The sequence below is a fragment of the Sardina pilchardus genome, chromosome 3 (assembly GCF_963854185.1).
Source record: "Sardina pilchardus chromosome 3, fSarPil1.1, whole genome shotgun sequence".
NCBI classification, from domain to species: domain Eukaryota; kingdom Metazoa; phylum Chordata; class Actinopteri; order Clupeiformes; family Clupeidae; genus Sardina; species Sardina pilchardus.
Window position 1 is genome coordinate 25,224,060 of NC_084996.1, and position 27,500 is coordinate 25,251,559.

General features: G+C 44.4%; 2 protein-coding genes across 3 annotated transcripts in view; one reads left to right on the plus strand and one right to left on the minus strand.

Moving 5' to 3' along the window:
- The window catches only part of itgam.1 (integrin, alpha M (complement component 3 receptor 3 subunit), tandem duplicate 1), a 50,769-nt gene extending 41,129 nt beyond the window's left edge, over window positions 1–9,640 (plus strand). Inside the window, exons 22-30 of the mRNA XM_062532568.1 lie at window positions 46–125; window positions 377–463; window positions 1,090–1,168; window positions 1,604–1,702; window positions 2,467–2,544; window positions 3,008–3,118; window positions 3,899–4,009; window positions 7,736–7,846; window positions 8,011–9,640. Coding sequence (XP_062388552.1) covers window positions 46–125; window positions 377–463; window positions 1,090–1,168; window positions 1,604–1,702; window positions 2,467–2,544; window positions 3,008–3,118; window positions 3,899–4,009; window positions 7,736–7,846; window positions 8,011–8,088 — 834 coding nt within the window. The 3' untranslated portion in view covers window positions 8,089–9,640. The remainder of the gene's footprint in view (window positions 1–45; window positions 126–376; window positions 464–1,089; window positions 1,169–1,603; window positions 1,703–2,466; window positions 2,545–3,007; window positions 3,119–3,898; window positions 4,010–7,735; window positions 7,847–8,010) is intronic.
- Window positions 9,641–20,656: 11,016 nt separating this feature from the next.
- mpp2b (MAGUK p55 scaffold protein 2b) overlaps window positions 20,657–27,500 on the minus strand; it is a 49,411-nt gene continuing 42,567 nt past the window's right edge. For both annotated transcript variants that reach the window (XM_062531200.1, XM_062531198.1), the window contains 5 exons: window positions 25,722–25,790; window positions 24,609–24,770; window positions 23,911–24,113; window positions 23,016–23,144; window positions 20,657–22,716 (listed from right to left, as the gene is read on the minus strand). In XM_062531200.1, the coding sequence (XP_062387184.1) occupies window positions 22,540–22,716; window positions 23,016–23,144; window positions 23,911–24,113; window positions 24,609–24,770; window positions 25,722–25,790 (740 nt within the window). In that variant the 3' untranslated portion in view covers window positions 20,657–22,539. The remainder of the gene's footprint in view (window positions 22,717–23,015; window positions 23,145–23,910; window positions 24,114–24,608; window positions 24,771–25,721; window positions 25,791–27,500) is intronic.

Here is a 27,500-nt window from a genome sequence, read left to right on the forward strand (position 1 = left end):
AAGTACAGTAGGTGCCCATGCTGACCCCAGCTCTTCTGGTTCCAGGCCGTGTTTGTGATTCAGTACGGCATCGACAGCAGTGGGCGTCTGGGCCAGCAAGCCAACTTCACAGCCAAAGCTGACAGGTACTCCTCTCTCTGGGCTTTAATAGCTCAGACATATGCTGCAAATAAACACTTCACTGAACACATGAAGAACCTTACAGATATTCTCCATATTACGTAAAATTACGTTTTACATTTTAAAGAGCCACAAAACCTAGTGGGTTTGTTTCTCTGTCTTCCTCATGATGTTGCCAGGGCAACAGTGGTGTAAATGTTGTGAAATGAGGTAATGTTGTAATGAGCACTGACCCTTACTCTCTACTGCCCCCCAGTGGTAATGGAGAGCATGACAAAGACAGCATCACATCCTTAACCAGACACATTGGAGTCAAGTACAGCATCTACATCATCATCAAAAGGTGACTATGCTTACAGGAATATATTGAGAAAGACAATTTTCATCTTAAAACAAACATCCTAATCTATGAATTCTATATGAAACAATGGTCCCGAATGAGCCGTTCACACCAAGAACGATAACTATAACCATAACTACAACCATAATGATAAAAGCGTACTGACCAATGATAAGAAAAGTCTCTCCTTGTGTTCATGAATGTGATGGCTAAAACGTGGTGGGTTTTGATTGGCTGTTAGCTTTTTATTGTTCTCAAAATCACTCTGAAAATGATTCCCAACGATATCGTTCTTCATGTCGTTATTGTTATAGTTTGCGTGACTGTCATCATTCATATTAACGATAAACATATTTTTTTATATAGTTATAGTTATTGCTCTTGGTTTGAATGGCCCTTAATACTTAATATTTACCACAACACCAAAGCAGGCTTAAACTGATTCACAACCACCTCTGTTGCGTACTGTAACTGGTGTTCCCTTATTTTTTTTTAGATAGATTTCTAAGATTTCAAAATGTTTGCAGTGTAATAGATCCAAGTTGCATGTGGTCTGGTCATTTGTCTCTATAAGCATTGTATAGATAGGTCAACACATAAGTCACTGAATCAGTGTGCTCTTCCTCAAGGTCTGATGACTCCACCAACTACATCAACTTCACTGCAGGGGAGAACAACGTGGCCAAACCAGTGCAGCAGAATCTACAGGTGACGCTAATGCCAACTCACTGGGGCTGGGGTGCTAATGCCAACTCACTGGGTCTGGGGGTGGCAGTCTCAAGTACCCCTCCAGTTGAGATTTTGGATAATAGTGATCCTTTACCCCCTTCACCCCCTCTCTGTCCTGCCTCTCTCCTCTACCTCCCTCTCTCTCTCCTCTACCTCCCTCTCTCTTCTCTCTCTCCTCTACCTCCCTCTTTCTTTTTGCCTTCCATCTTGGACTTGTCTTCACTCTCCCTCTACTCTTCCTCCTCCCCTCTACTCTTCCTCCTTGCCTCTTCCTAATGTTTGGTTATTTCACTCCATCCCTTCTATTCTCTCCTCTGTCCATATCTGACTATTCCTCTCTACTCCTCCTCTTTTCTCTCCTCCTCCTCTTCTCTCTCCTCCTCCTCTCCTCTCCTCCTCTCCTCTCTCCTTCAGGTGGTGAATGCGTGGAGGGACCTGACAGTGACTGTGTTTGTGAAGGTACCTATCAAGCTGCAGGAGGAGAGCATCTGGACGGACCTGGACAGTATAAAGGTGAGGGGGGTGGGGGGGTATTTGTGCATCTTAGTGTTGAGGAGGAGAGTCTCTGGACATCTTAGTGTTGAGGTGAGGGGGGGGGAGTATCTGGACAGCTTAGTGTTGAGGAGGAGAGTCTCTGGACATCTTATTGTTAAGGTGAGGGCAGAGCGGTAGATAAAACAGAGTGGCGACACTCCCATAGACCTCCATAGGAAAGAATGGCAGCGTTTTTCCCAGGTTATTTCCTCGTTATGGGGCTTTTGGAACTGTTTACAGCCAATCTCTTGGTCAGTAGTCAATGAGTTAATTGATTACACCTTCCAGCATCAGAAGTACATCCCACCCTCCTGCGATTCAGCCATTCAGCACAGGGTTTTTTGGAACTTTTGATCGTGGCGGCAACATCAAAGAGTGTCGCAACTCTCTCTTTCTATGGCTCTGGGTGAGGGGTGGGGGGGGAGTATCTGCTACCTGATACTGTCAGAACTAGAGGCCGTTTGCCTATTCTGCACTCAAGGTCTAAAGTTATCAACCTACTGTACCACAACTTAGCAGAATTGGCATCCACAAGTGCTGCAAGTAATGCGTCATTACATCTCCCAATGTTGTTACACACTACAGTAGTTAGCCTGCTCAGCTAGCTATTACCATAGTGGGTCTCCTGACAAGCCCAAGATCAGAGACTTAAAGGAACTGACCTCTTTTCTGCATTAGGAAAATATGTGTTTTATTTCAGATTTCCGACCACATACACTTATAACTAATGTATTTTGTTTTAGATTGCTGGATGTGGTACTTATACAGACGTGAAGCCTGTGGGAGATGTCATAAAGACACTGCAAAAACATCTCGCCTTGGTGAGTTTACCATTGTTTTTTTTTTCATGTGCTCCTATGTATTTTCCTCATATCCTCAAATGGTTCTACTGTATGCTTGTCTTTGAAGTGGATGCAACATTGCAAGTCTAGAATGTTTTAGGATCACACACACTCCAGTACCTGTGCATGTGTGAATGGAACATCTTGGTGTTCATGTGTGTGTGTGGAACATCTTGGTGTTCATGTTTGTTGTAGTGTTCATGTGTGATGTTTTGCTGTGTGACTCTCTGTACTGCCCCCCACTCTCTTCCCTCTCTCTCTACTGCCCTCTATCTCTCTCTTTCTGTCTCTACAACCCTCTGTCTTTCTCTTCCCTCACTCCACTACCCTCTCCTCTCTACTGCCCCCCAACTCTCTCTTTCTGTCTCTACTACCCTCTCTCTCTCTTCCCTCTCTCTCCATTGCCCTCTCTCTCTCTCTCTCCCTCTCTCTCCTCCATCAGGACTGCTCTGTGGCGGAGTGTAGAGTGTTCACATGTAACGTCATGCTGACGGAGAACAGCCAGCGCTTCCTCAACATCTCAGGAAATGTGAGCTCCTCTTGGATTGAGAAGGTAAAGAAATCATACACTCTTTTTTAACTGACTCTGGTTATTTCATGAATAATAATCTCAGGAAACGTGAGCTCTTCTTGGATTGAGAAGGTAAAGAAATCATGCTGTAGACTCTTTTTTAACTGACTCTCGTTATTTCATGAATAATAATATCTGGAAATGTGAGCTCTACTAGGATTGAGAAGGTAAATAAATCATACTGTAGACTCTTTTTTAACGGATTCCAGTTATTTCATGAATAATACTCTCAGTAAATGTGAGCTCTACTTGGATTGAGAAGGTAAATAAATCATAGACTCTTTTCTAACGGATTCTAGTTATTTCATGAATTTATGAATGATGAGGTCTCCGGTATGCCTACCATGACATACAGGGAGACTCCACATCACATGACGTAGTTGGGTGAAGCTGTTAGTCTGGCACTATGAGTCAAGACCCCCACCAAAGCTAAACCTACTGCACCAACCGGATTTGTCTCTGAATCCTCCCCCAAGGGCATACAGGATGCGATTGGTTTAGAAAACTCCATCCACTTATAGCGGCACAAGAGAGTATAGTGCTAAATCAACGTAAACATTATAGGCCCGGACTACAGCTGGCCCGCAACTGAAGCGCTTCGCTTGTGTAGCGTAAAAATAGTTTCAGAAGACTGGTCTAATAATTCTGAATGTACAGTACATGTCTGGTGTGGCCTCCCCGTTAGGATGAGTACGCTACATACTGTTAAAGCAACAACCCTTTCACCCTCCTCCTCCTCTTCCTCCTCCTCTTCTCAAATAGACTGGGCTCAGAGAGGCTCAGTTGGAGCTGATCACCGAGGCGACCATGAAGTACGACCAAAACAAATACATCTACTTCTCAGACTCCAGGAAGCAGCCCCCTGTCTCCAAGGTAACCCCTACTGTACCTCTCCAGATGAGTATTAGTGAATGAGGGGAGTGTGTGAGCTTGGTCCTGTGCAGGACACGTGCTGTAGAACCCCAGCCAGCTCAGGCCAGCGCTACATGTACAGTACACACCATGACAACGCTACATGTACAGTACACACCATGACAACGCTACATGTACAGTACAGTACACACCACGACAACGCTACATGTACAGTACACACCATGACAACGCTACATGTACAGTACAGTACACACCACGACAGTGCTACATGTACAGCACACACCACGACAGCGCTACATGTACAGTACAGTACACACCACGACAGTGCTACATGTACAGTACACACCACGACAGTGCTACATGTACAGTACACACCACGACAGTGCTACATGTACAGTACACACCACGACAGCGCTACATGTACAGTACACACCACGACAGTGCTACATGTACAGTACACACCACGACAGCGCTACATGTACAGTACAGTACACACCATGACAACGCTACATGTACAGTACACACCATGACAGTGCTACATGTACAGTACACACCACGACAGTGCTACATGTACAGTACAGTACACACCATGACAACGCTACATGTACAGTACACACCACGACAGTGCTACATGTACAGTACAGTACACACCATGACAGCGCTACATGTACAGTACAGTACACACCATGACAGCGCTACATGTACAGTACAGTACACACCACGACAGCGCTACATGTACAGTACAGTACACACCACGACAGTGCTACATGTACAGTACAGTACACACCATGACAATGCTACATGTACAGTACACACCACGACAGTGCTACATGTACAGTACAGTACACACCACGACAACGCTACATGTACAGTACAGTACACACCACGACAGTGCTACATGTACAGTACACACCACGACAGTGCTACATGTACAGTACACACCACGACAACGCTACATGTACAGTACACACCACGACAGCGCTACATGTACAGTACACACCACGACAACGCTACATGTACAGTACACACCACGACAGTGCTACATGTACAGTACACACCACGACAACGCTACATGTACAGTACACACCACGACAACGCTACATGTACAGTACACACCACGACAGCGCTACATGTACAGTACAGTACACACCACGACAGCGCTACATGTACAGTACAGTACACACCACGACAGCGCTACATGTACAGTACACACCACGACAGCGCTACATGTACAGTACACACCACGACAGTGCTACATGTACAGTACACACCATGACAACGCTACATGTACAGTACAGTACACACCACGACAGCGCTACATGTACAGTACAGTACACACCACGACAGCGCTACATGTACAGTACAATACACACCACGACAACGCTACATGTACAGTACACACCACGACAGCGCTACATGTACAGTACAGTACACACCACGACAACGCTACATGTACAGTACAGTACACACCATGACAATGCTACATGTACAGTACAGTACACACCACGACAGCGCTACATGTACAGTACAGTACACACCACGACAGCGCTACATGTACAGTACAGTACACACCACGACAGCGCTACATGTACAGTACACACCACGACAGTGCTACATGTACAGTACACACCACGACAGCGCTACATGTACAGTACACACCATGACAGCGCTACATGTACAGTACACACCACGACAGTGCTACATGTACAGTACACACCATGACAACGCTACATGTACAGTACAGTACACACCACGACAGCGCTACATGTACAGTACAGTACACACCACGACAGCGCTACATGTACAGTACACACCACGACAGCGCTACATGTACAGTACACACCACGACAGTGCTACATGTACAGTACAGTACACACCATGACAATGCTACATGTACAGTACACACCACGACAGCGCTACATGTACAGTACACACCACGACAGCGCTACATGTACAGTACACACCACGACAGCGCTACATGTACAGTACACACCACGACAGCGCTACATGTACAGTACAGTACACACCACGACAGCGCTACATGTACAGTACACACCACGACAGTGCTACATGTACAGTACACACCACGACAACGCTACATGTACAGTACACACCACGACAGCGCTACATGTACAGTACAGTACACACCACGACAGCGCTACATGTACAGTACACACCACAACAGCGCTACATGTACAGTACAGTACACACCACGACAACGCTACATGTACAGTACACACCACGACAGCGCTACATGTACAGTACACACCACGACAACGCTACATGTACATGTACAGTACACACCACGACAGTGCTACATGTACAGTACACACCACGACAGCGCTACATGTACAGTACAGTACACACCACGACAGCGCTACATGTACAGTACACACCACGACAGCGCTACATGTACAGTACACACCACGACAGCGCTACATGTACAGCACACACCACGACAGCGCTACATGTACAGTACACACCACGACAGTGCTACATGTACAGTACACACCACGACAGCGCTACATGTACAGTACAGTACACACCACGACAGCGCTACATGTACAGTACACACCACGACCACGAGTATGGGACCCCTGTAATCGGAACACACACTGATGTATCCACAGAGCTTTTTTTACACACACAATGACTATACGAGGTGACACCACGACAACGCTACATGTACAGTACACACCACGACAGTGCTACATGTACAGTACACACCACGACAACGCTACATGTACATGTACAGTACACACCACGACAGTGCTACATGTACAGTACACACCACGACAGCGCTACATGTACAGTACAGTACACACCACGACAGCGCTACATGTACAGTACACACCACGACAGTGCTACATGTACAGTACACACCACGACAGCGCTACATGTACAGTACACACCACGACAGCGCTACATGTACAGTACACACCACGACAGCGCTACATGTACAGTACAGTACACACCACGACAGCGCTACATGTACAGTACACACCACGACAACGCTACATGTACAGTACACACCACGACAGTGCTACATGTACAGTACACACCACGACAGTGCTACATGTACAGTACACACCACGACAGTGCTACATGTACAGTACAGTACACACCACGACAGTGCTACATGTACAGTACACACCACGACAGCGCTACATGTACAGTACAGTACACACCACGACAACGCTACATGTACAGTACACACCACGACAGCGCTACATGTACAGTACACACCACGACAACGCTACATGTACATGTACAGTACACACCACGACAGTGCTACATGTACAGTACACACCACGACAGCGCTACATGTACAGTACAGTACACACCACGACAGTGCTACATGTACAGTACACACCACGACAGCGCTACATGTACAGTACAGTACACACCACGACAGGAATGCAAACAATGCTCTGCAGCTCTGTTCTAGCTCTGATTTCTTCTCTGTGTGTTCATGATGGATGGATGGATGGATGGATGGATGGATGGATAGATAAATAGATAGATAGATAGATAGATAGATAGATAGATAGATAGATAGATATACTTTATTCATTCATTCACTCTGCTCATGGGGAGGCATTATACGGTGTTAATGTGTAGATGTGTAGAACACCCGTGAGACTGTGTAGATGTGTAGAACACCCGTGAGACTGTGTAGATGTGTACAACACCCGTGAGACTGTGTTTCCTGTGTCCTTCCTGCAGATCAAGACTACTGTGGAGGTGTACGACGTGCCCAACTTCACCAAGGAGATCATCGGGGGCACGGTGGGGGGGCTGCTCCTGCTCGCGCTCATCACCGCCGGGCTGGTGAAGGTGAGAGAGCCGGACCACTGCTCTGGCTCAGCCTTGGCCCAGATCCGGCCCTGATCTGACTCGGAGTCTATGAAATCTCACAGTAGCCAATGACATACAGTAGCTGCATTCAAGATTAATTGCTAATCTTTATTAATGTTTTTGTTGTTGTTTGTTTATTGCAGGCTGGTTTTTTTAAGAGCCAGTACAAACAGATGATGGAGGACGCTGGACAGCAAACGGAGGGAGGTCCAGAGGAGTGACTTTGAGTGTGTGTGTGTGTGTGTGTGTGTGTATGTGTGTATATGTTATTCTCAAAATAATATTCTATTATTTTTTTATTCAATTTTATTTGTCATTAGTATTGGTATATTGAGTTACTTGAAATATTTTTTTGTTGTGTTTATCTGAGTAAGGCACAATCAATGAGGGATTGTTTTGTTGAACATATTCTGACTAATCACAGCAGTAAGATTTTGTACAGAAGTGGGATTTGTTCACCTCGTATAGTCATTGTGTGTGTAAAAAAAGCTCTGTGGATACATCAGTGTGTGTTCCGATTACAGGGGTCCCATACTCTGGACCTATACACAGGGTACTCATTTGCTAACACAGTTTCATTTGGACTGCCCTGGTGTTTGGATTTACGAGATCACAACAGATTTGGCTCACAACATTTCAGACGTGTTTTGGAATACAATAAAGTTTTGTTTAGAATGTAGAGGATCTATGTCTCTATAGCTTCACATAATCCAATCTTTAAAAAGCCAAACAAATCTTAATCTGCAAATACGGCTGCCGCAGACCATCTACTGAACTCAGAGTGCCATCTAACCTCCAGTGTAATGATGCACTGTAGCTATGTTCACTAGCTCACTTTGAACTGAACGCCATCACTTCCTACGGAACGGAATATCACTGAACATGAGAACCCTGCACAGTTCACTTTGCATTCCACTAAGAGGCGATCGGAATGCACCCTGAGTTAAGTATTGTGGGGACATCAGTGTGTGGTAGTCTGAATAAGGCTTTGACAGGACATTTGTGTGTGTTAATATGAGTGAGGTTTTATGGGGACATCAGTGTGTGGTAGTCTGAATAAGGCTTTGACAGGACATCTGTGTGTGTTAATCTGAGTGAGGTTTTATGGGGACATCAGTGTGTGGTAGTCTGAATAAGGCTTTGAGAGGACATTTGTGTGTGTTAATATGAGTGAGGTTTTATGGGGACATCAGTGTGTGTCAGTCTGAATAAGGCTTTGAGAGGACATCTGTGTGTGTTAATCTGAGTGAGGTTTTATGGGGACATCAGTGTGTGTCAGTCTGAATAAGGCTTTGTGAGGACATGTGTCTCTGTGTGTGTGTGTGTGTGTGTGTGTGTGTGTGTGATAGTTTGAGCAAGGTTTTGTGGGGACATCAGTGTTAGACTGAATATGTGAGGATGTCAGTGTGTTAGCACTTGGCCATTTCAGGTCTTAATCTGATTTTGGGTTTGTTCCTTAAATCCAGGACTCCTCATTCCATCAAATTAAACGTACAGATTTTGAGTTAAGTTCTTATATTAGAGGTTGTACAAGGACTTTTGCTGACTTGTTTGTTTTCTATTCTGAGGACATAATGTGTACCTTATGCAGCTGTAGCTTTGAGTGAATGTTTACTTTGATTGGTTCGTTTTGGGTCCAAGAAAGGAATTTGAGTAGCGACTGCGAGATAAGAACTTGATTTTGTGTTTATGTGTTTATCAGTTGTGAATATGTGACTATATTTGTACTTATTTCATGAAAAAAAATAAGCAATAAAGTCTTACAACAATTTAGACATACAGCTGACCCTACATATTTCCCTGCTGTTATGGTGGATCCATAGCCTGGCTAGCGCCTACCACTTCTCAAATGAGACGTTGTTTGACAACCAGTTTATTTTCTCGTATTTGAAAAGATGCCCAGACCCGTTCATTGGGCGCCACGGATGTCTATCAAATTTATCTGTGCATAGCTCATCATGGTCTTGCTTTCTCCCCTGTTCTGTGATTGGTCCTCTATCTCAGGCAAAAATTAGGGTGGTAGTTTCCAGATTGCCCTAGCAGCATGAATGAAATCAGTGCGCAAGGCAGGATGGGAACACCCAGGCTAGTGGATCCATGGATAAATAAATGACAATACAGATAAAAAGCCTTATATTATACGGTTATGGTTATTATTATGGTATTTAGCAGAAGTTTTTATCTAAAGTGAGTAGTGACATACAAATAAAAAATAATACAATACTTAAATTTAACAGCAAAAAAATTAGTAAATACCTTCATACCGGAGTTTAGCACCACTTCCTGTGCGGAAGTAGGTTGACTCGGAAGTTTCTGCTGTCTGGAAGTCTAGATGGTGGGGACGCATGCTAAGCTAATAAGCATGCTAAGCTAATTCTACACATTTCTGAATAGTTTCATACATTCATCATGTCCATTTTGTTAGAACTATTTGTGGCAAAGATAAGTCCCTTCCAAATAAAACTTAATGAGAGGAAACCTCTAGGTTGTGCACTTGACTTGAAGGATACCCACACTATAAATCAGTATTATGCCTAGAGGGGATCTAGACTACTCTTGATAAATAACTCTGAGAAAAAGAGATCTACAGTATGTGAAAAGATGACTGCTTAAAGGATGACTCCTTCAAGGGTGTGTTGAGGCTGTGCCCACCACATGCAGTATGGCAATGGAAAAATACCTGGCAAGCCAGAGCCATTATATGCGCTCATAAAAAACTTTCCACTTTCCACTTCCCACGGAGCACCTTTTTGACCGTAGACATGTAGGATTAGCTTATCGTTCTCTGGAGACAATTCCATGTTTACGGTAATGACAGTTATAAAGCGTGTCACGAGGGTGCACACCTCCCTCTGAAGGGAGAAGGAAGAAGGTCTCAGGAGGAAGTCAACGCCACACACAGTAAAACAAATGGTCTTCACCTCAGCTCACTGTGTAGGCTGGGCTAGGGAAGTCACTGTACACAGTTATATAGCTAGATAGATATGCATAGCCCTACACACATGCGTACACACACACACACACACACACGCGCGTGATGGCATTTAATGGCATCTGCGGAGTGCTGTGGTCATAAAGTGGCAGGAAAAGCTAAACACCTGATAAGTCACACACGCACACACACACACACACACCTTTCAAGGAGTCCCACCTCTCACACACACACGTCACAAAGTCCCCACTCAATATAAGATCTCTCAGATCAAGCCTGGCTCTGCACTCAACACTTTTGAAGAAGGATAGATAGATAGATAGTGAGATAGATAGATAAATAGATAGATAGATAGATAGATAGATAGATAGAAAGATAGATAGACAAATATATTTATTGATCCTTCCAGAGGGACAGTTGGATATATTCATTGATTCTTTCGGAACTTCATCAGGAGCTTGTATCTTCTCATCAAGTAGTAAGTAAGTATTCTATTCACTCACTGCTGCAGTGTTCTCACTACTTGGACTGCAGTATTACAAATATTTTTTTAATAGATTATTGAACTAGAACTGCGGTATTACAGATGAATTATTTTCAATAGATTATTGAACTGTGACTGCGGTATTACAAATGAATTATTTTGAGCAGAACATTTTGACAGGCTTTAGGATGTTAAATATTGAATATTATCATATAGGCTATACTGCATCTTTTGAGCTCATGGTAGGTCCTATTTGTTTGGTCAAGGTTTATAATATTATTAATATTATTATTATTATGATCATGGCTAATATGCTCTCTCTCTCTCTCTCTCTCTCCCCAGATTCACTGTTGTACTAGTTCTTCCACACTGCATTTGCTGTGACTACACGTGTAGGCTACAAGACTCAAGGCAGGAAGTCGGGAGGTCAACAGGGACCAACAGTGTCTGTTCCATTCTGAGTCTGGTCTGAAGAGTATGTTGGAGGGCTTGTTCCGGGGCTTTAAGGTCCTTCTGTTGTTGGAACCTGCAGATCCATACACGTACGTTAAGACTCCTCATAATAGCAATGATTACAACTGCAGTCACGCACATCATTTAGTCGCAATGTGAAGCCAAATTGCAGCATGTGAATCCTGAGCATGTTAGAGGACTGGGATATATACCGACCTCTTGTCTTGTCTGAGGAATGGGAGCTACAAAATGTTACATAGTGTTTATGTTCTATGTTAACAGCTGTATTGGTATTTATTATTACATTTCAATGTATGGGGGGGGGGGGGGGGGGGGGGTCTCTATTATATTGCAAGACATGGGGGGATTTTCATTACATTGCTAAACAAGAGGGGAAAATGATCTTCACATCGATCTTCCTTGAGTTGTGGTGGAGGTTTGGAGTGTGACTGGTCAGTGCAAAAAAAAGAGTGACTGTATGAAATGTAATTCCTGCGTGTGTCTCCCTCTCTACCAGCCCTCTTTATCAGTTCTTCCAACCTCCCTCAGGCAGAGTCAGCGTGCTCTCCTTCCGCCCTCTGGACGACTGGGGTCGCCCTACCCATCATGCATCTGAGTTGAGCCAAGCTCCACCTGTTGTGCTGTATGTAGTCTGGGCCACCAAGCTAATGCCCTGTTGTGCTGTATGTAGTCTGGGTCACCATGCTAATGCCCTGTTGCGCTGTATGTAGCCTGGGCCACCAAGCTAATGCCCTGTTGTGCTGTATGTAGCCTGGGCCACCAAGCTAATGCCCTGTTGCGCTGTAGCCTGGGCTACCAAGCTAACACCCTGTTGTGCTGTATAAGGCTACCAAGCTAACACCCTGTTGTGCTGTATAAGGCTACTAAGCTAACACCCTGTTGTGCTGTATGTAGTCTGGGCCACCAAGCTAACGCCCTGTTGTGCTGTATGTAGCCTGGGCCACCAAGCTATCGCCCTGTTGTGCTGTATGTAGCCTGGGCCACCAAGCTATCGCCCTGTTGTGCTGTACAGTATGTAGCCTGGGCCACCATGCTAACGCCCTGTTGTGCTGTATGTAGCCTGGGCCACCATGCTAACGCCCTGTTGTGCTGTATGTAGCCTGGGCCACCATGCTAACGCACAAGGCTGCCACACTAGGACATTTCAATTTGTTTGGGATGATTAGCAGGAATATGGAACAGCCTAATAATTCAATACAAGTACAGCTTCATGATAAAAATGATAATGATATGATATGATATGACATGATAATCATGACTAATACTAATTATCACAATTAATAATTAATTCAATAAAAGCAACAATAATAAAAATTACCACTAAATGCTTTACAGTCAAGTTAAGATTAGTAATTAAGTTAAGATATGTTAGGATTTGAGGCTGTCCTCGAACGAGAATAACTGTTTCCTATTTTCTCCAATCCTGCTGTGTCCAGACCTCGTCAGCCTCTGCGTGGGGGTGTCCGTGGCCCGTCTGAGAGTGGGGTTCCAGATGTGCCGGGCGTAGCGGAGAGAGAGGTGGAGCATCCTCCTCCACCACCGTACGGCTCTCTCGCCCTCGACCTGCCCCCTCCCTACCCACAGGTAGGCTACAGAATCTTCGTTGGATATTAGCCAACTTGACTTCTTCAGGGTGGTTTTTAGATCAGTTTGGATATATTTGAATATATTGGGGACATGTGTCCTTGCTCATCGTATAAAGAATGCACAACTTGTGACTAATACCCTCTGCAGTTGACAGGGTGGCGGTGGTCAACATATGGCTTATCCCCTCTGCAGAAGATTCTCTCATGCCGTGTATAAGTGGCATGAGAGAATAACAAGTACTGGTCAACCAGTACTGCTCCTGGTCCAGTACGGTTCCTTTGACTCTTGACTTGTGTCACCTTTAGGTCCAGAATGCATCTCATGTGTTGGTGCTGGTTTCTGTTTGTCCAGGGCTTTCAGCCTGCAGTGGCCAACTTTGACCAGCAGGGGGCACCACCTTCCTATTCAGAGGTCCTTTTTGCTCATCACCAACATCAACACTTGTCAGGCCATCCTATACCATCAGCCCCCCCTGCTGGCCCGCGAGTGCAACTGCCCTACCTCCAAACACACACTGTACTATGCAGCACCAAGTTCTAGGTTCCAGTGTGGCTGAAATGGAACCCTGGGCGCAAGCCATTTGTCTGAAATTCCATAAAGACAATCTGACACCAGGCATTATTTTTCTTGGACAACCAACAATATGGACACTCAATGACTCAGATAGCAGATTATTTATTATTGAGCCGTTAATGTCATGCTAAAATAAGACTTAATGTTACTGCCTGCATGGTTTCTGTTTTTGGAAAATATCATGTTCTTCTTATTTATTCCTATATCTGACTTTTTCCATTTTTACTATACTGTCGAGGGAACTTCTTCACCTGTGCATAGGTATTGTAGGAAAAAACACCATGTAAATATTGGATGCTGATTTTTTTTAGATAAACACAGTAATAATTACCTCCGCCAAGGAGGTTATGTTTTCATCGGGGTTTGTTTGTTTGTTTGTCTGTTTGTTAGCAAGATAATTAAAAAAGTTATGGCTGGATTTTCATGAAATTTTCAGGAAAGGTCTGAAATGACCCAAGGAAGAAAGGATTAAATTTGGGAGTGATCCGTATCACCCTGTTAATCCAGGAGGCGTTTATGTTTTCAATAAATATAAATTGAAATACTCTCCTAGTATAGCACCTCTAATGTCTTCTCTCAGTGCTGCATCTCTAATGTCTTCCTCATCACTGGACTATATAGACTGTAGACACCTATTCTATAAGGGCACAATGGTGACAGCAGGTATTTTGAACCAGCCACAGCATAGCCCAGTTCCTCAGCCACTTGGCCAATGACATAAGTGTGTGTGTGTGTGTGTGTGTGTGTGTGTGTGTGTGTGTGCGCATGCTCAAGAAAACGTTCTTAGTGAAGGTCTGTCCCGCTCTCTTACTGGTGGTTCCTGCACGGTACAAACTCCACAAACAGATTCCGTGCTGCTATGCTACTGAAGTCCCACATGAGCGTACATTCCCTGCCGGTTCTTCTGTTGTGCTGGTAATATTTGGTCACTAAATGGCTTCGTCCCAACTCCTCTCTTCACCTGAACACTTCCTCCACAACTGCCCTGCATTTGGGCTGTGTGTAGAGCAGAGGCCCAGAAGCAGGTGCATCTCTGGTCCAAACCCCTCAGTACCCAGCATGCCGTCGCATGGGGCAACTCCTTATCCAGCAGCTGACGCACTACTTGCCCTCTGAGGGACCTTACAGAGTCCACACCCCGCCTGATAACGTTGTGTTTTATTCAGAAATGCGCTAATCACGGAGCGCCACTATCATGATGAACTCATGCAGTTTACTGTTGTGGCATACGGTACAGGAGGCTCCTCCTCTCAGACGTGCGAATTGAAGTTGTGCAAAGTCCTCCTTTTCAAAAGTACCTTCAGATCCAGTGAGCCTCTGCGGTGAGAGCCCTATCTAGTCTGCACCCTATCTAGTCCACACATCTGACTGAGGGGCCGGCGTTGAGGGAGCTGAGGACAGTCACAGCCGGCCAGCAAGAGAGCCGCTGCGGTTTCTGATCACGTACAGTACAGTAAGTTGGCTCTCCAAACCAGCACAATTTCGCCACAATATCATAATATTTTCTGTAAAAAATCTGAACTCTGCTGTACCATACTATTCTCTGTGAAAAGGAGCTCTGTCACCATAATGTCCTGTTAAAAAAAAAGAAAAAACAATGTCTCTGTAACATGTTTCATAAAAGCGGAATTCTGTGACCTTTTGTCCTCATCAACAGATTCCCGTTTTTACTGTAGCTGCTTCTGACATCATGTATTCAGACCCGTTGTAAGTGTTTGACTGAAAGCCTAACAACTTTACTTCACCTAATCTCGACATACACTGTAGCTTATCACAGTGTATACATGCTTAGTGGATAGGAAATTAATCAAGACTTCAAGGTTCACCAATTACACTTACATTATACGAAGGTAAAGAAAAGACCACCCTTCATATTCTTGTCCATTTTCCAAATCACAGTGAGTGCAGTAGCCAGTAGTAGCTGACTCAACTTATTCATTTTCTGCACATATAGGTTTGTCTGACTAATAGACTTCACTGTCTTGATTCTGAACTGAACTGAACTGATCCATCTGTTCTTTCTCCCCGTGCAGGTTCCAGAACATAGTGCAGATCTGCATCTATCTCCTGATCTTCCTGGTGGTGTATTCTCTGTGCAAGAGATACAGCTTCTGCTGCTGCCTGTGCAAGAGGAAGCAGCCGCAGGAGGTTCCCGCTGACGTGCTCTTCTACTCCATCTCCCTGGACGTGGAGCGGGGCGGCGCCGGACGAGAGGGGCACGGCGGCGTGATCCTGGTGGAGGACCGATGTGGAGCGCCCCCGGCGTACGACTCCATCCAGTTTGACATGGACTGGCCTCCCCCCTACTACGTATGTGCTGCGTCCACTCCTGCCCCTTCCACTCCACAACAACAATAATGAGAATGAGATCCACAACAACAATAATGATATTGAGAAGCAAATAAGTCTGTTTGCGATCTCAGTGACTCTTTCAAGCAACATGCTTAAAATTAAGCAATTAGATGTAAATGTATTCATTTGCCAGACCAAGCAGTCCCATATCCCCGGTCACCGAGCAGCGGTCACATATTCTGTCAAATATAAAGATAGAATTTGTTAGAGATGAATTCATAGGTGACTTGGTGAATCTGTCCTCTTGTCATTGCTGTTTGTCTTCAGCTCTCTGCTGTGGTCTGTGTTTGTCCAGGTCTCTACGTCTGCTGCGGGTTTGGCTCAGGAAAACTCACCACCTATGGAGGCACCACCACCATATCATGCCATCATACCTCCTCCACCTCCATGAAACCATCACACCTCCTCCATGAAGCCATCACATCTCCTCCTCCTCCTCCTCCACGAAACCATTATATCTCCTCCTCCATGAAGCCATCACATCTCCTCCTCCTCCTACTCCATGAAACCATCATACCTCCTCCATGAAACCATCACATCTCCTCCTCCTCCTCCTCCATGAAGCCATCATACCTCCTCCTCCTCCATGAAACCATTATACCATCATACCACCTCCATGAAACCATCACATCTCCTCCTCCTCCATGAAGCCATCATACCTCCTCCTCCTCCATAAAACCATCATACCACCTCCTCCTCCACAAAACCATCATACCACCTCCTCCTCCACAAAGCCATCATACCTCCGAAAGTAAAAGTCCTGCCATATATTCTCTCTACCTGTGCACTTAACACAGGTGATATCACTAATTATCTGATCTACCTGGCGGCTAATTAGGATGAGCTGGTTTACTAATTGGTTGGATCAAATACTTGACAGGACTTGACATTTTCTGAACCGAGGATGTCCACCTCTGCCCCAACACTTTCTTTGGTACAACCACACCCCAGAACACTTGCCCTGGTATAACCCCACCCCACAACACTTGCCCTGGTATAACCTCACCCCACAACACTTGTCCTGGCCAGCTAAGAACTCTCTTAAGGCAAGGCAAGCTCAGTGGAAGACTCACACGTTCCTCCAGCTGTTGCATCAGCAGTATCAAAGGGAATTTGTTTGGCTGTTGAGTTAAAATATGACAAACCTTACGTCAAGGACTACACCTTTGAAGGGTAATCAAAGAGTTAGCTAACAGATGCCACACTTTAAGTGGCATGTAAGCTAACAGGCTAATGTGCTGACAGACAACTCGGAAATCACACCAGACATCATTGTCTGTTACAATAACTGTTTAATTGGAGAATTGAGTGTCTTTCTCACCAGCTTTCAAGATATCTATCTGATAAAATCTCAGACACAAGGCCTGGCTTGGGCCGACTGATCCATCAGAACCAGCACGTGCAAGTGTGTGTGTGTGTGTGTGTGTGTAAACATTGACATCGGTGGCTCCTGCGGGCAGCAAACACAGCCCAAGACCGTATGCACATACACAACCACACATTGAATTGTTGTTATTTTATGTTGACACTTTATTTCCTACTTTGTAGATTACTGTAAAATAAATTATTTCCATGCACTTATGATATATTCTTCAGTATCATGTCATATCTTTAGCTGAGATGTCAACACTATTGAAATAGACTATTTTTGTTTTTGACCTTTTGGTAAAGTTGTGAACTTTACACTTTTTGAACTTTAAACTTTTTACATTTAGTCATTTAGCAGAAGCTTTTATCCAAAGTGACTTACCTCAAGAGAATAACTTCAGGCTGCAGTGTGGGAGACCTTAGCTCAGTACTACTGCATCTGTCCATACTAGGACTAGAGGATAACAGTGCCAGCGTTATAACAGTACAGCAGGGATGAGCATGGTAAGTGTGTGTGTTAGGATGTGAGTGTGTTAGGAGAGGAGGTATCCTTGGAGGAGTTGGGTCAGCTGAACTGAAGACAGAGAGAGGGACACCCTAGCCTGGCACGCCCTCCCAGTGACGCAACGCCTTCAGGCTTTGCTGCTGGTCTGGTCAACTGCTCATTGAGAAGGATTTCTGAGTTCCCGAAATCTGCGGAACTGCCCCCTTTGGTCGAGAACCAATTAACTTTGAGCAGCTCCAACGGCTCTGGGTAGAGGCGTGTTCAAGGCAGAGGAAAGAGTGTTGTTATTGGTTTAAACTCGGCAATCCGCTTTCTGACATCTACCAGTAGCAAATCGAGGCACTTAAAGGAGGCGGGTCAACCAGCGCTGGCAAGAAACCGTGTTAGCACAGGCTGTTGGTCAGACTAAAGTCTCGCAGAGCCTTTGAAAGTCGATGGTAATCAGGCTAGGGACACCCCTGCTTTTGAACGTTGTTAAATCTTAGGATGCAAATGGGAGAGAGATGGGCAGTACGGAGTATGTGATTGCAGATAGGATTTTCTGACGTCTCTTACCCTTTCTTACCTTTTTACCTGATGTCCTGGATGGACGTCTCTTACCCTCTCTAACCTTTTTACCTGATGTCCTGGATGGACGTCTCTTACCCTCTCTAACCTTTTTACCTGATATCCTGGATGGACGTCTCTTATGCTAGAAGTATACTCGACGCACCCGACCTGTCGCGCGACAATGTGACGTCAAAATGACGTAATTTCCTGTGTCGCAAGCCACATTTCAGCCGCGCGCCGACCTGTCGGACACCGAACATTTTATATCAGCCGCGCGTGCCAACCTCGCACGACAACTAGGAAGAGATTGAAGCCAAGCTCACGGAGCCAGTGTCCTTCTACAGTCATAAACCACATAAACCACATTCATGCATTATCATATAGCCTATCCAACATCTTAAATAAGCCCATTCATTTTTAAAACGACTGTAGTCATGAAGTTTGAATAATAGTAAGTTTGAGAAGTGGGAAGTTAACTTGGCTAGGCTGCAGTGAGAGTTGCCGTTTGGATGACTGATTTGTTTACAGTCGTGAACTACGTTGGATAAGTTAACGAAGTTACCAGTGAGAGTTGCAACAGGAGGATATTAGGGGGAAATGACTAGGACCGAGGCACATAAGTATTCCAGCAAAAGGTAAGGAAGAGATTTATTTTCAACCAAAGGATAGGCTATCTGCTAGACCTAAAAAAATATAGGCTATATATCTTTCCATTTAGGGAGATTACACAAGCTCATCTCATAAACGAGATGGTAGGCTAATCCTTCAGTTGTGCAAGCTAAGTCTGAAATATCAGCAAAGAAGCTAGTTGCTACTGCCATTAACGTCAATGTATACCGTGCCTCTGTTCAGGGGAATACTGCAAATTGTGTCGCGACTACCTAGTATACATGGTTAGAACGTTCCCCGTGACGTCAACATGTCGCACGACAAGTCGGGTGCGTGAACTGTACCGGGGCCTTTACCCTCTCTAACCTTTTTACCTGATGTCCTGGATGGACGTCTCTTACCCTTTCTTACCTTTTTACCTGATGTCCTGGATGGAAGTATGTTTGATTTCTTTAAGCTCACGCTTCATGTTAGCCACAGTGTGAACGGGACCCAGAGTACCAATCTTTCTGTTCACCACAGACATGATGGATATCACAGACCTCCCTAAACGTTCCAACGGCAGCTCCAGTTTGAATATAAAGCTATATAAACGCTTGCAGGTTAAGTAGTTCAGGTAAATCTTTAACTTGTAATGTAGTTTAGAAGACTTTACAGGTCAGTGTGTGACAGGAATAGCTCGAATTACGTCTGATAAGAAGTGTGTTATGACTCATTAACTATGGTTATGGAAACCTGTCTGGAGTGCACAGTGACTTACTGTACAATGAAGCCAAATTAAATCACTGACTATCCAGTGCTTGTGAAGTTTGTCAACACTGACAAAACCGGTATTTTGGAGCCATGGAAAAAATGTACCTATTGTAAAATTATTTATTTTACATTTTATTCAATCAAGGACAAAATTCCATTGATGTTTTTGTTGATGTGTAGCCTATGTCTTTTAGAAATGTGTATCCTGAAGTGACCTTTTTTTGTGAGATTCTTATCTGGTACTACAGTAAAAGGGGAAGTTTAGGGTTAGGGTTTGAGTCATGACATTAAAGCAACACTAAAGAGTTTTCTGTACCTTAAAATAATGTTTCCAAAATCATTTCAGTGGTTCATCAACACCTAACAGGGTGAACAAAACTGTCGTTTCTTCATATTCTGTTGCATTTCATTGAGCTAGATCTGTTTGGGATGTTTTGCACCTTTAATGTTACAATTAAATGGAAAACACAATATGCTATTGTAGATGTAGATTGCCCTTGGTCACATTAAGTAAAATAAACCCTCCAGGGATCATACCAGAACTCACAACACTGGCAAGACATTATTTAATTACAATGAAAAGATCGGAAAAAGGCTGCGCTACAAGCTAGCTAACTTGGACAGAAAATGAAAAAGGACAAAACAAAGCACACCTTTTTTAATTTTTAATGTTTTTTAGCTTTCAATTTCCTTTGAACATTTAAAACAACTGATCTGTGCAGCGCTGTACCCTTAGAGGCCGTGTCAACCCCCAGCCTACTGTAAATACCCATCCATATGTGCTAGATATCTTATCACTCACAGGAAGTGACAGGACTTCAGGAAGTGACCACAAACAATGAGAAGTTTCTTCCTCTGCTGTGAGCACCAGAGATGAGGATACAGATATGGCGGGATCCACCCAAACTTCCGACAGAAACGTGCCTTGGCATTGGACAATATTAAGGCAAAAGAAAACACCTTTTAAATAATAACAAACCAACAATCATGCAACACAGGGTCCCCCAACACTGCGTCTCACGTTCAAATGAAACACAATCAAACCCGAAACCAGGGGATTTATCGTTTGTCTTCTTTTTTTTACAATTTGTCCAGGAGGTGTGGAAACTAAACCCAAATAAACAGAACACCAGTCACGTCTTCAACACACTCAAAAGGCTGGTATATCTGACACCACCTGGGCCATCTATAACTAAACAAAATGGCTTCCCCACTACGAGCAAAAACTCAAGTGGCCCACCGAAAGCTTGTGCCACTAGAACAGGCCCCTGCCAAGCAGGTTAGTTAAATGGCCTTTAGAGTTCTTTTAGTCAATTTGCTGTCTTTCTCTTCCTCTTCTCTTTTTAAAAGCCAGACGATACAAACCACTAATGATTTGGTCATATCCACCAAATGCCAAGGGGGAAAGGGGGGCTAAAGCAATGATAACGACTATAACGCCAGATCTAGACCAAAGATTGCTGTTTTTTCTAGAATCTTCTGCATTAATTTAAACCACACAGACCCATACAGTACAGTTCTGCTGATTTAAGCCACTTTCAAATGGCTTCTGAGGGAAGTACAGCAAATGCAGGATATTACATGTTGATATTGCTACTCCATACTGGTCAAGAATAAGAATGCTGTACAGCGATAGTAATCGTACAAATATTCAAATAAAAGTTAGATTCTCTTGTATTTTCTAAATATATTTACAATCAACAGAAGACAACCCAGGACGTACAGTGTATTCCAAAGACATGATACACTAGCATTATCTTTTTTTTCAGCCTCAAAACTACACAACTCCTGTGAACAACATCCTAAAGATTACATGGTCATCTCAAGAGAGCTCTTCCATCGAGGGACTCTGAGAGCATCTAAAACAGCGGACATTTTTTTGACAGTAATCTATGAATATAGAGACCTACTCTGCTGGTTACACAACTGAACTGTCCCAACCACAAACACACACACACACACACACACACACACACACACACACACACACACACACACACACACACACACACACACACACACACACACACACACACAGAACAATGTACGCACGAAAATGCGCACACACACACACACACACACACACACACACACACACACAGCACTGAATGTTTCATGATTTCTACAGTTTCTGCCACACATTTCAGTGATCTTTTCTCAAACTTTCACCACTACCCCCCCAAGACACAACCAATAGGAAGCTGGCAGGGCTGGGTGAGTGGCACTGAAACTGACCAATGAGAGGGCCTGCTGCCTGATGTAATGGCGTTTTGGAGGTATGATCATTTTTCTCTTTCCCCCTCCTTTTCTTTCTCTCTCTCTCTCTCTCTCTCTCTTTCTGTCTGCATGGCCCCTTCCTCCCTCTCCCTTATGAAGGCCTCTGTCTGGTCCCCTCTAAATTCTCTCCAACTTCTCTCTCTCCCTCCTTCACTCTCTCTCCCTTTCTCCCTCCCTCCCTCTCTCTCTCTCCCAGGACTGTTTCGGTCTCAGAAGACCCAGCTCACAGGCACCCACTGGTACTCTGACATGAGTCTCTCTAGCGCCCCCCGCAGGCTGCGGTAAGCCCCCTCCAGGTTGTCGTTGACGATGGTGAAGTCAAAGTAGTGTCCGTACGCCCTCTTTATCCTCTCGCTCTCATCCACTGTCCTCTTCAACTCAGAGTCCTGCAGAGACACACGCACGCACACACACACACACACACACACACACACACACACATACACACACACACACACACACGCACGCACACACACACACACACACACACACACACACACACAATATGCAATAATGCCTTATGAATTATAGATAAAACTGAAAATTATGAAAATTAAACAAACACAGGAAATGCACACAAACACTCCTTTTCTCAGGCACACACATGCACACACACACACACACACACACACACACACACATACACACACACCAACAGGTGAACCAAAAGGACAAATCAGTTTACCGTGAGCTGTTTGGTGACCACTCCTGACTCGATGGCCGATCGGTTCATGGCCTTCAGAACCTCAAAGTCCGGCGCCTCAATGAACACGACGTACGGGAGGAAGTCCGACGTCCTCAGCACCTTCAGCGCCTGTTGGGTCACAGAGCAATATTAACACTACAATATTAACCCCATATTAACACTGTTGGGTCACAGAGCCATATTAACACCACAATATTAACACCACAATATTAACACCATGTTACCTCCCACAGAGCAATATTAACACCACAATATTAACACCATATTAACTACCACAGAACCATATTACCTTATTAACTCCCACAGAGCAATATTAACACCACAATATTAACACCATATTACCTCCCACAGAGCCATATTAACACCGTATTAACTCTGTTGGGTCACAGAACCATATTAACTTTCCCACAGAACCATGTTAACACCATATTAATTCTGTTGGGTCACAGAGCCATTTTAACACCATATTAACTTTCCCACAGAACCATATTAACACCATATTAACTCTGTTGGGTCACAGAGCCATATTAACACCATATTAACTTTCCCACAGAACCATGTAAACACCATAATTATTAACTTTCCCACAGAACCATGTTAACACCATATTAACTCCCACAGAACCATATTAACAAATTACGATAGTCAATAGAAAAGTAACTTGAAGGTACATGATATAGTACAGTTTATGGGTTTGACATGCTCATTAAATTCTATTCTATTTAACACATTTTATAAATTCCCTTTTTTTAATATCATCTATTCTAATTGTTCCTATATTCAAAATGATCGTAGTGAATGCCCACTGCATCTACTGCCCCTGTCAAGGGTAATAGAGCACGTCTAACTGCCCCTGTAGGGGCCCTGGCCTGACCTGCGGGTTCACGTCCAGGATGCAGATCTTGGCGGAGTCGATGACCTCGTGGATGGAGTTGATCTTGGTGCCGTACAGGTTGTTGTCGTACTCGCCGTGCTCCAGGAAGCGGGCGCTCTTGATGTCGGACTCCATCTCGCTACGCGACATGAACAGGTACATCTGCCCGTCCGTCTCTCCCAACTTGGGCTTACGGGACGTGTCTGACCAACACACACACACACAACCACGGGTCAGGCCACACACACACACACACACACACACACACACACAGTAGTATGTAGTGTGCGTATGTAGAGTGTTATAGGTAGCATGTAGTCAGCGTATACAGTGTTGTAGTGTTATAGGTAGCATGTAGTGTGCGTATAGAGTGTTGTATAGTGTATGTAGCATCTAGTGTGCGTATAGAGTGTTGTAGTGTTATAGGTAGTATGTAGTGTGTGTATAGAGTGTTGTGTAGTGTATGTAGCATGTAGTGTGTGTATAGAGTGTTGTGTAGTATGTGGATGTTTCCTCTACTCACAAGGTGTGGTGGTTGTGTAGTGTTATACTGTAGGTAGTATGTAGTGTGCATATAGAGTGTTGTATAGTGTATGTAGTATGTAGTGAGCGTATAGAGTGTTGTGTAGTGTATGTAGTATGTAGTGTGCGTATAGAGTGTTGTGTAGTATTTGGATGTTTCCTCTAGGCCTACTCACACGGCATGGTGGTTGCGTAGCGCAGGGGTTCCGACACCAACAGCTTGTTCTTCAGGCTTCTGCGTCCGACCCCTTGTGCTCCAATTAGAACCAGAGTCTTCCTGCGGAACGGCGGAACTTTCGCCACCTCCTCGTAGATCCGCAGTTCATGGCGGTCAAATTCTAGAACACAGATCACCTTGCATCACACCTCTGATCAGGTTAGGTTCTCTATTGTCCCATGAGGATCATCTTTTCCACACATCAGAGGTTTCAAGCAACATAAAAGCTACAACAGGAGGATACTTACATACAGTATGTCTTATCTCTTTTACATTTTACAGATAACAATAACACTCTCCCCACATAACACACTCACCACAGAAAACATGCAGAGTGTACCTTTACCTGCGTACGCTGAGAACAGGTGAGCTTGAGAATACCTGTGTTTTTGGTGGTTAGGTACCTCATTTTTGTTATGTGCCTTACCTTATCTATCTACTGCTATGAGAACAGGTGAGATTCAGAATGTACCTGCATAAGCTGAGAATAGGCGAGCTTGAGAGTGTACCTGTGTAAGATGGGAACAGGTGAGGTGGACAGTGTACCTGTATAAGATGGGAACAGGTGAGGTGGACAGAGTACCTGTATAAGATGGGAACATGTGAGGTTGAGAGTGTACCTGTGTAAGATGGGAACATGTGAGGTTGAGAGTGTACCTGTGTAAGATGGGAACAGGTGAGGTTGAGAGTGTACCTGTGTAAGATGGGAACATGTGAGGTTGAGAGTGTACCTGTGTAAGATGGGAACATGTGAGGTTGAGAGTGTACCTGTGTAAGATGGGAACAGGTGAGGTTGAGAGTGTACCTGTGTAAGATGAGGACAGGTGAGGTGGACAGTGTACCTGTGTAAGATGAGGACAGGTGAGGTGGAGAGTGTACCTGTGTGTGTAAGCTGAGGACAGGTGAGGTGGAGAGTGTACCTGTGTAAGATGAGGACAGGTGAGGTGGACAGTGTACCTGTGTAAGATGAGGACAGGTGAGGTGGAGAGTGTACCTGTGTGTGTAAGCTGAGGACAGGTGAGGTGGAGAGTGTACCTGCGTAAGATGGGAACAGGTGAGGTGGACAGTGTACCTGCGTTCTTGGTGGTCAGGTACATCATCTTCTTCTTCTTCTTTCCTCCCATACCTGCACACAGGGGTCCTTAGGGGAAGACACAGAGGAATGCCAACTAAGTGTGCTCGTGTGTGTGTGTGTGTGTGTGTGTGTGTGTGTGTGTGTGTGTGTGTGTGTGTGTGTGAGAGAGAGTGTGAATGTGAGTGTGAGTGTGAGTGTGAGTGTGAGTGTGAGTGTATGTGTGTGTGTACGTGTGTCTCTGTGTGTGTGTACGTGTGTCTCTGTGTGTGTGTGTGTGTGTGTGTGTGTGGATGAGCATGAGTGAGCGTGGGTGGGCTTTGAGTTTGGATGGTTCTATGTGTGTGTGTATGTATATGTAGGGAGGTGTATTAGTGTGTGAATGTGGACATTTTGATGCGTTTGCATGTACTGTACAGTATGTGTGTGCGTGTGTGAGTGTGTGTACAGTACAGTATGTGTGTGCGTGTGTGAGTGTGTGTACAGTACAGTATGTGTGTGTGTGTGTGTGTATGAGTGTGTGTACAGTACAGTATGTGTGTGTGTGTGTGTGTGTGTGTGTGTGTGTGTGTGTGTGTGTGTGTGTGTGTGTGTACAGTACAGTATGTGTGCATATGTGATCTAGAGCCTCCTAGAGAAATATTGATTTGTGTTTTCTGTCTAATATCTCTAACATATCAAGAGGCAGATTTCCAATGCTGTCAAATAATGAATAATATATATAAATATAAAGGGTTTTATTGGTTTAAGCTATATTTATCTCTATATATATATCTCTGTATGTGTGTATGTGTGTGTACTGTATGTATGTGTGTGTGTGTGTGTGTGTGTGTGTGTGTGTGTGTGTGTGTGTGTGTGTGTGTGTGTGTGTGTGTGTGTGTGTGTGTGTGTGTGTTTCAGTATGATATTGTTTACACTACAGTACATGTTATACTCCTGTGTATACTGTGTGACCACAGACAAAGCTGCTTTACACCCAGCAGTGCTGCTCAACAAATGTGAGATACTGCCCCGCACCACATGATGGCGCTGTCTGCAAGTTCATATTCAAACCATCTCCCATCACACAAAGACCTGGACCACAGAGCCACCTGACGGATGGACAGAGTGGGCCCTCATCTGGTCTGTATCTGGCCCTCATCTGGCCTGGATTTGGCCCAAATCTTCTGTCACAAATCCACAGATGTAATGCAATGCCTGTGGATGTCCTCTAATTTGCTAAAGTTACTAGCAAATTCCATCCCATGGATCCCGTTCCAACTAACCTACTCCATCACACCATCTGTCCTGCCATCACACCAGTACTCACACATGTGATAAATGTTCAGCTGACTCTTGGCACACTTCCCACATCACTCACACTAGCCCAGGGAACACTGCTACTTAAAGGCACACTATGCAGGTTTAGCTGTTTTTGGCGACCGTAAATCTCCCTCTCGAGTCGCCATATATTTATATTTTACTCTATTGTTCTAAAATAGAAAACTTTTTTCCACCCAATGAGCCACCCAATGGGATACTCATTCAGCCAAATTCGAGAACCAATCAAATCATCCATCTGCCTATCTATGCATCATCTATACATACAGTACATCCATCCATCCATACATACATACAATACACTTAACTTGCACTTAGCATCACCTTCCTCTCTAGCTTGGCTAACCCTCTTGTGTACACTCCCCTCCGTTGGCCTAGCCTGACTCTCAATGGCTATTTACAAAGTAATACTTCTCATTTATTACGCTAATGTCTCTGACAACTTTCTCATGCAAAGTA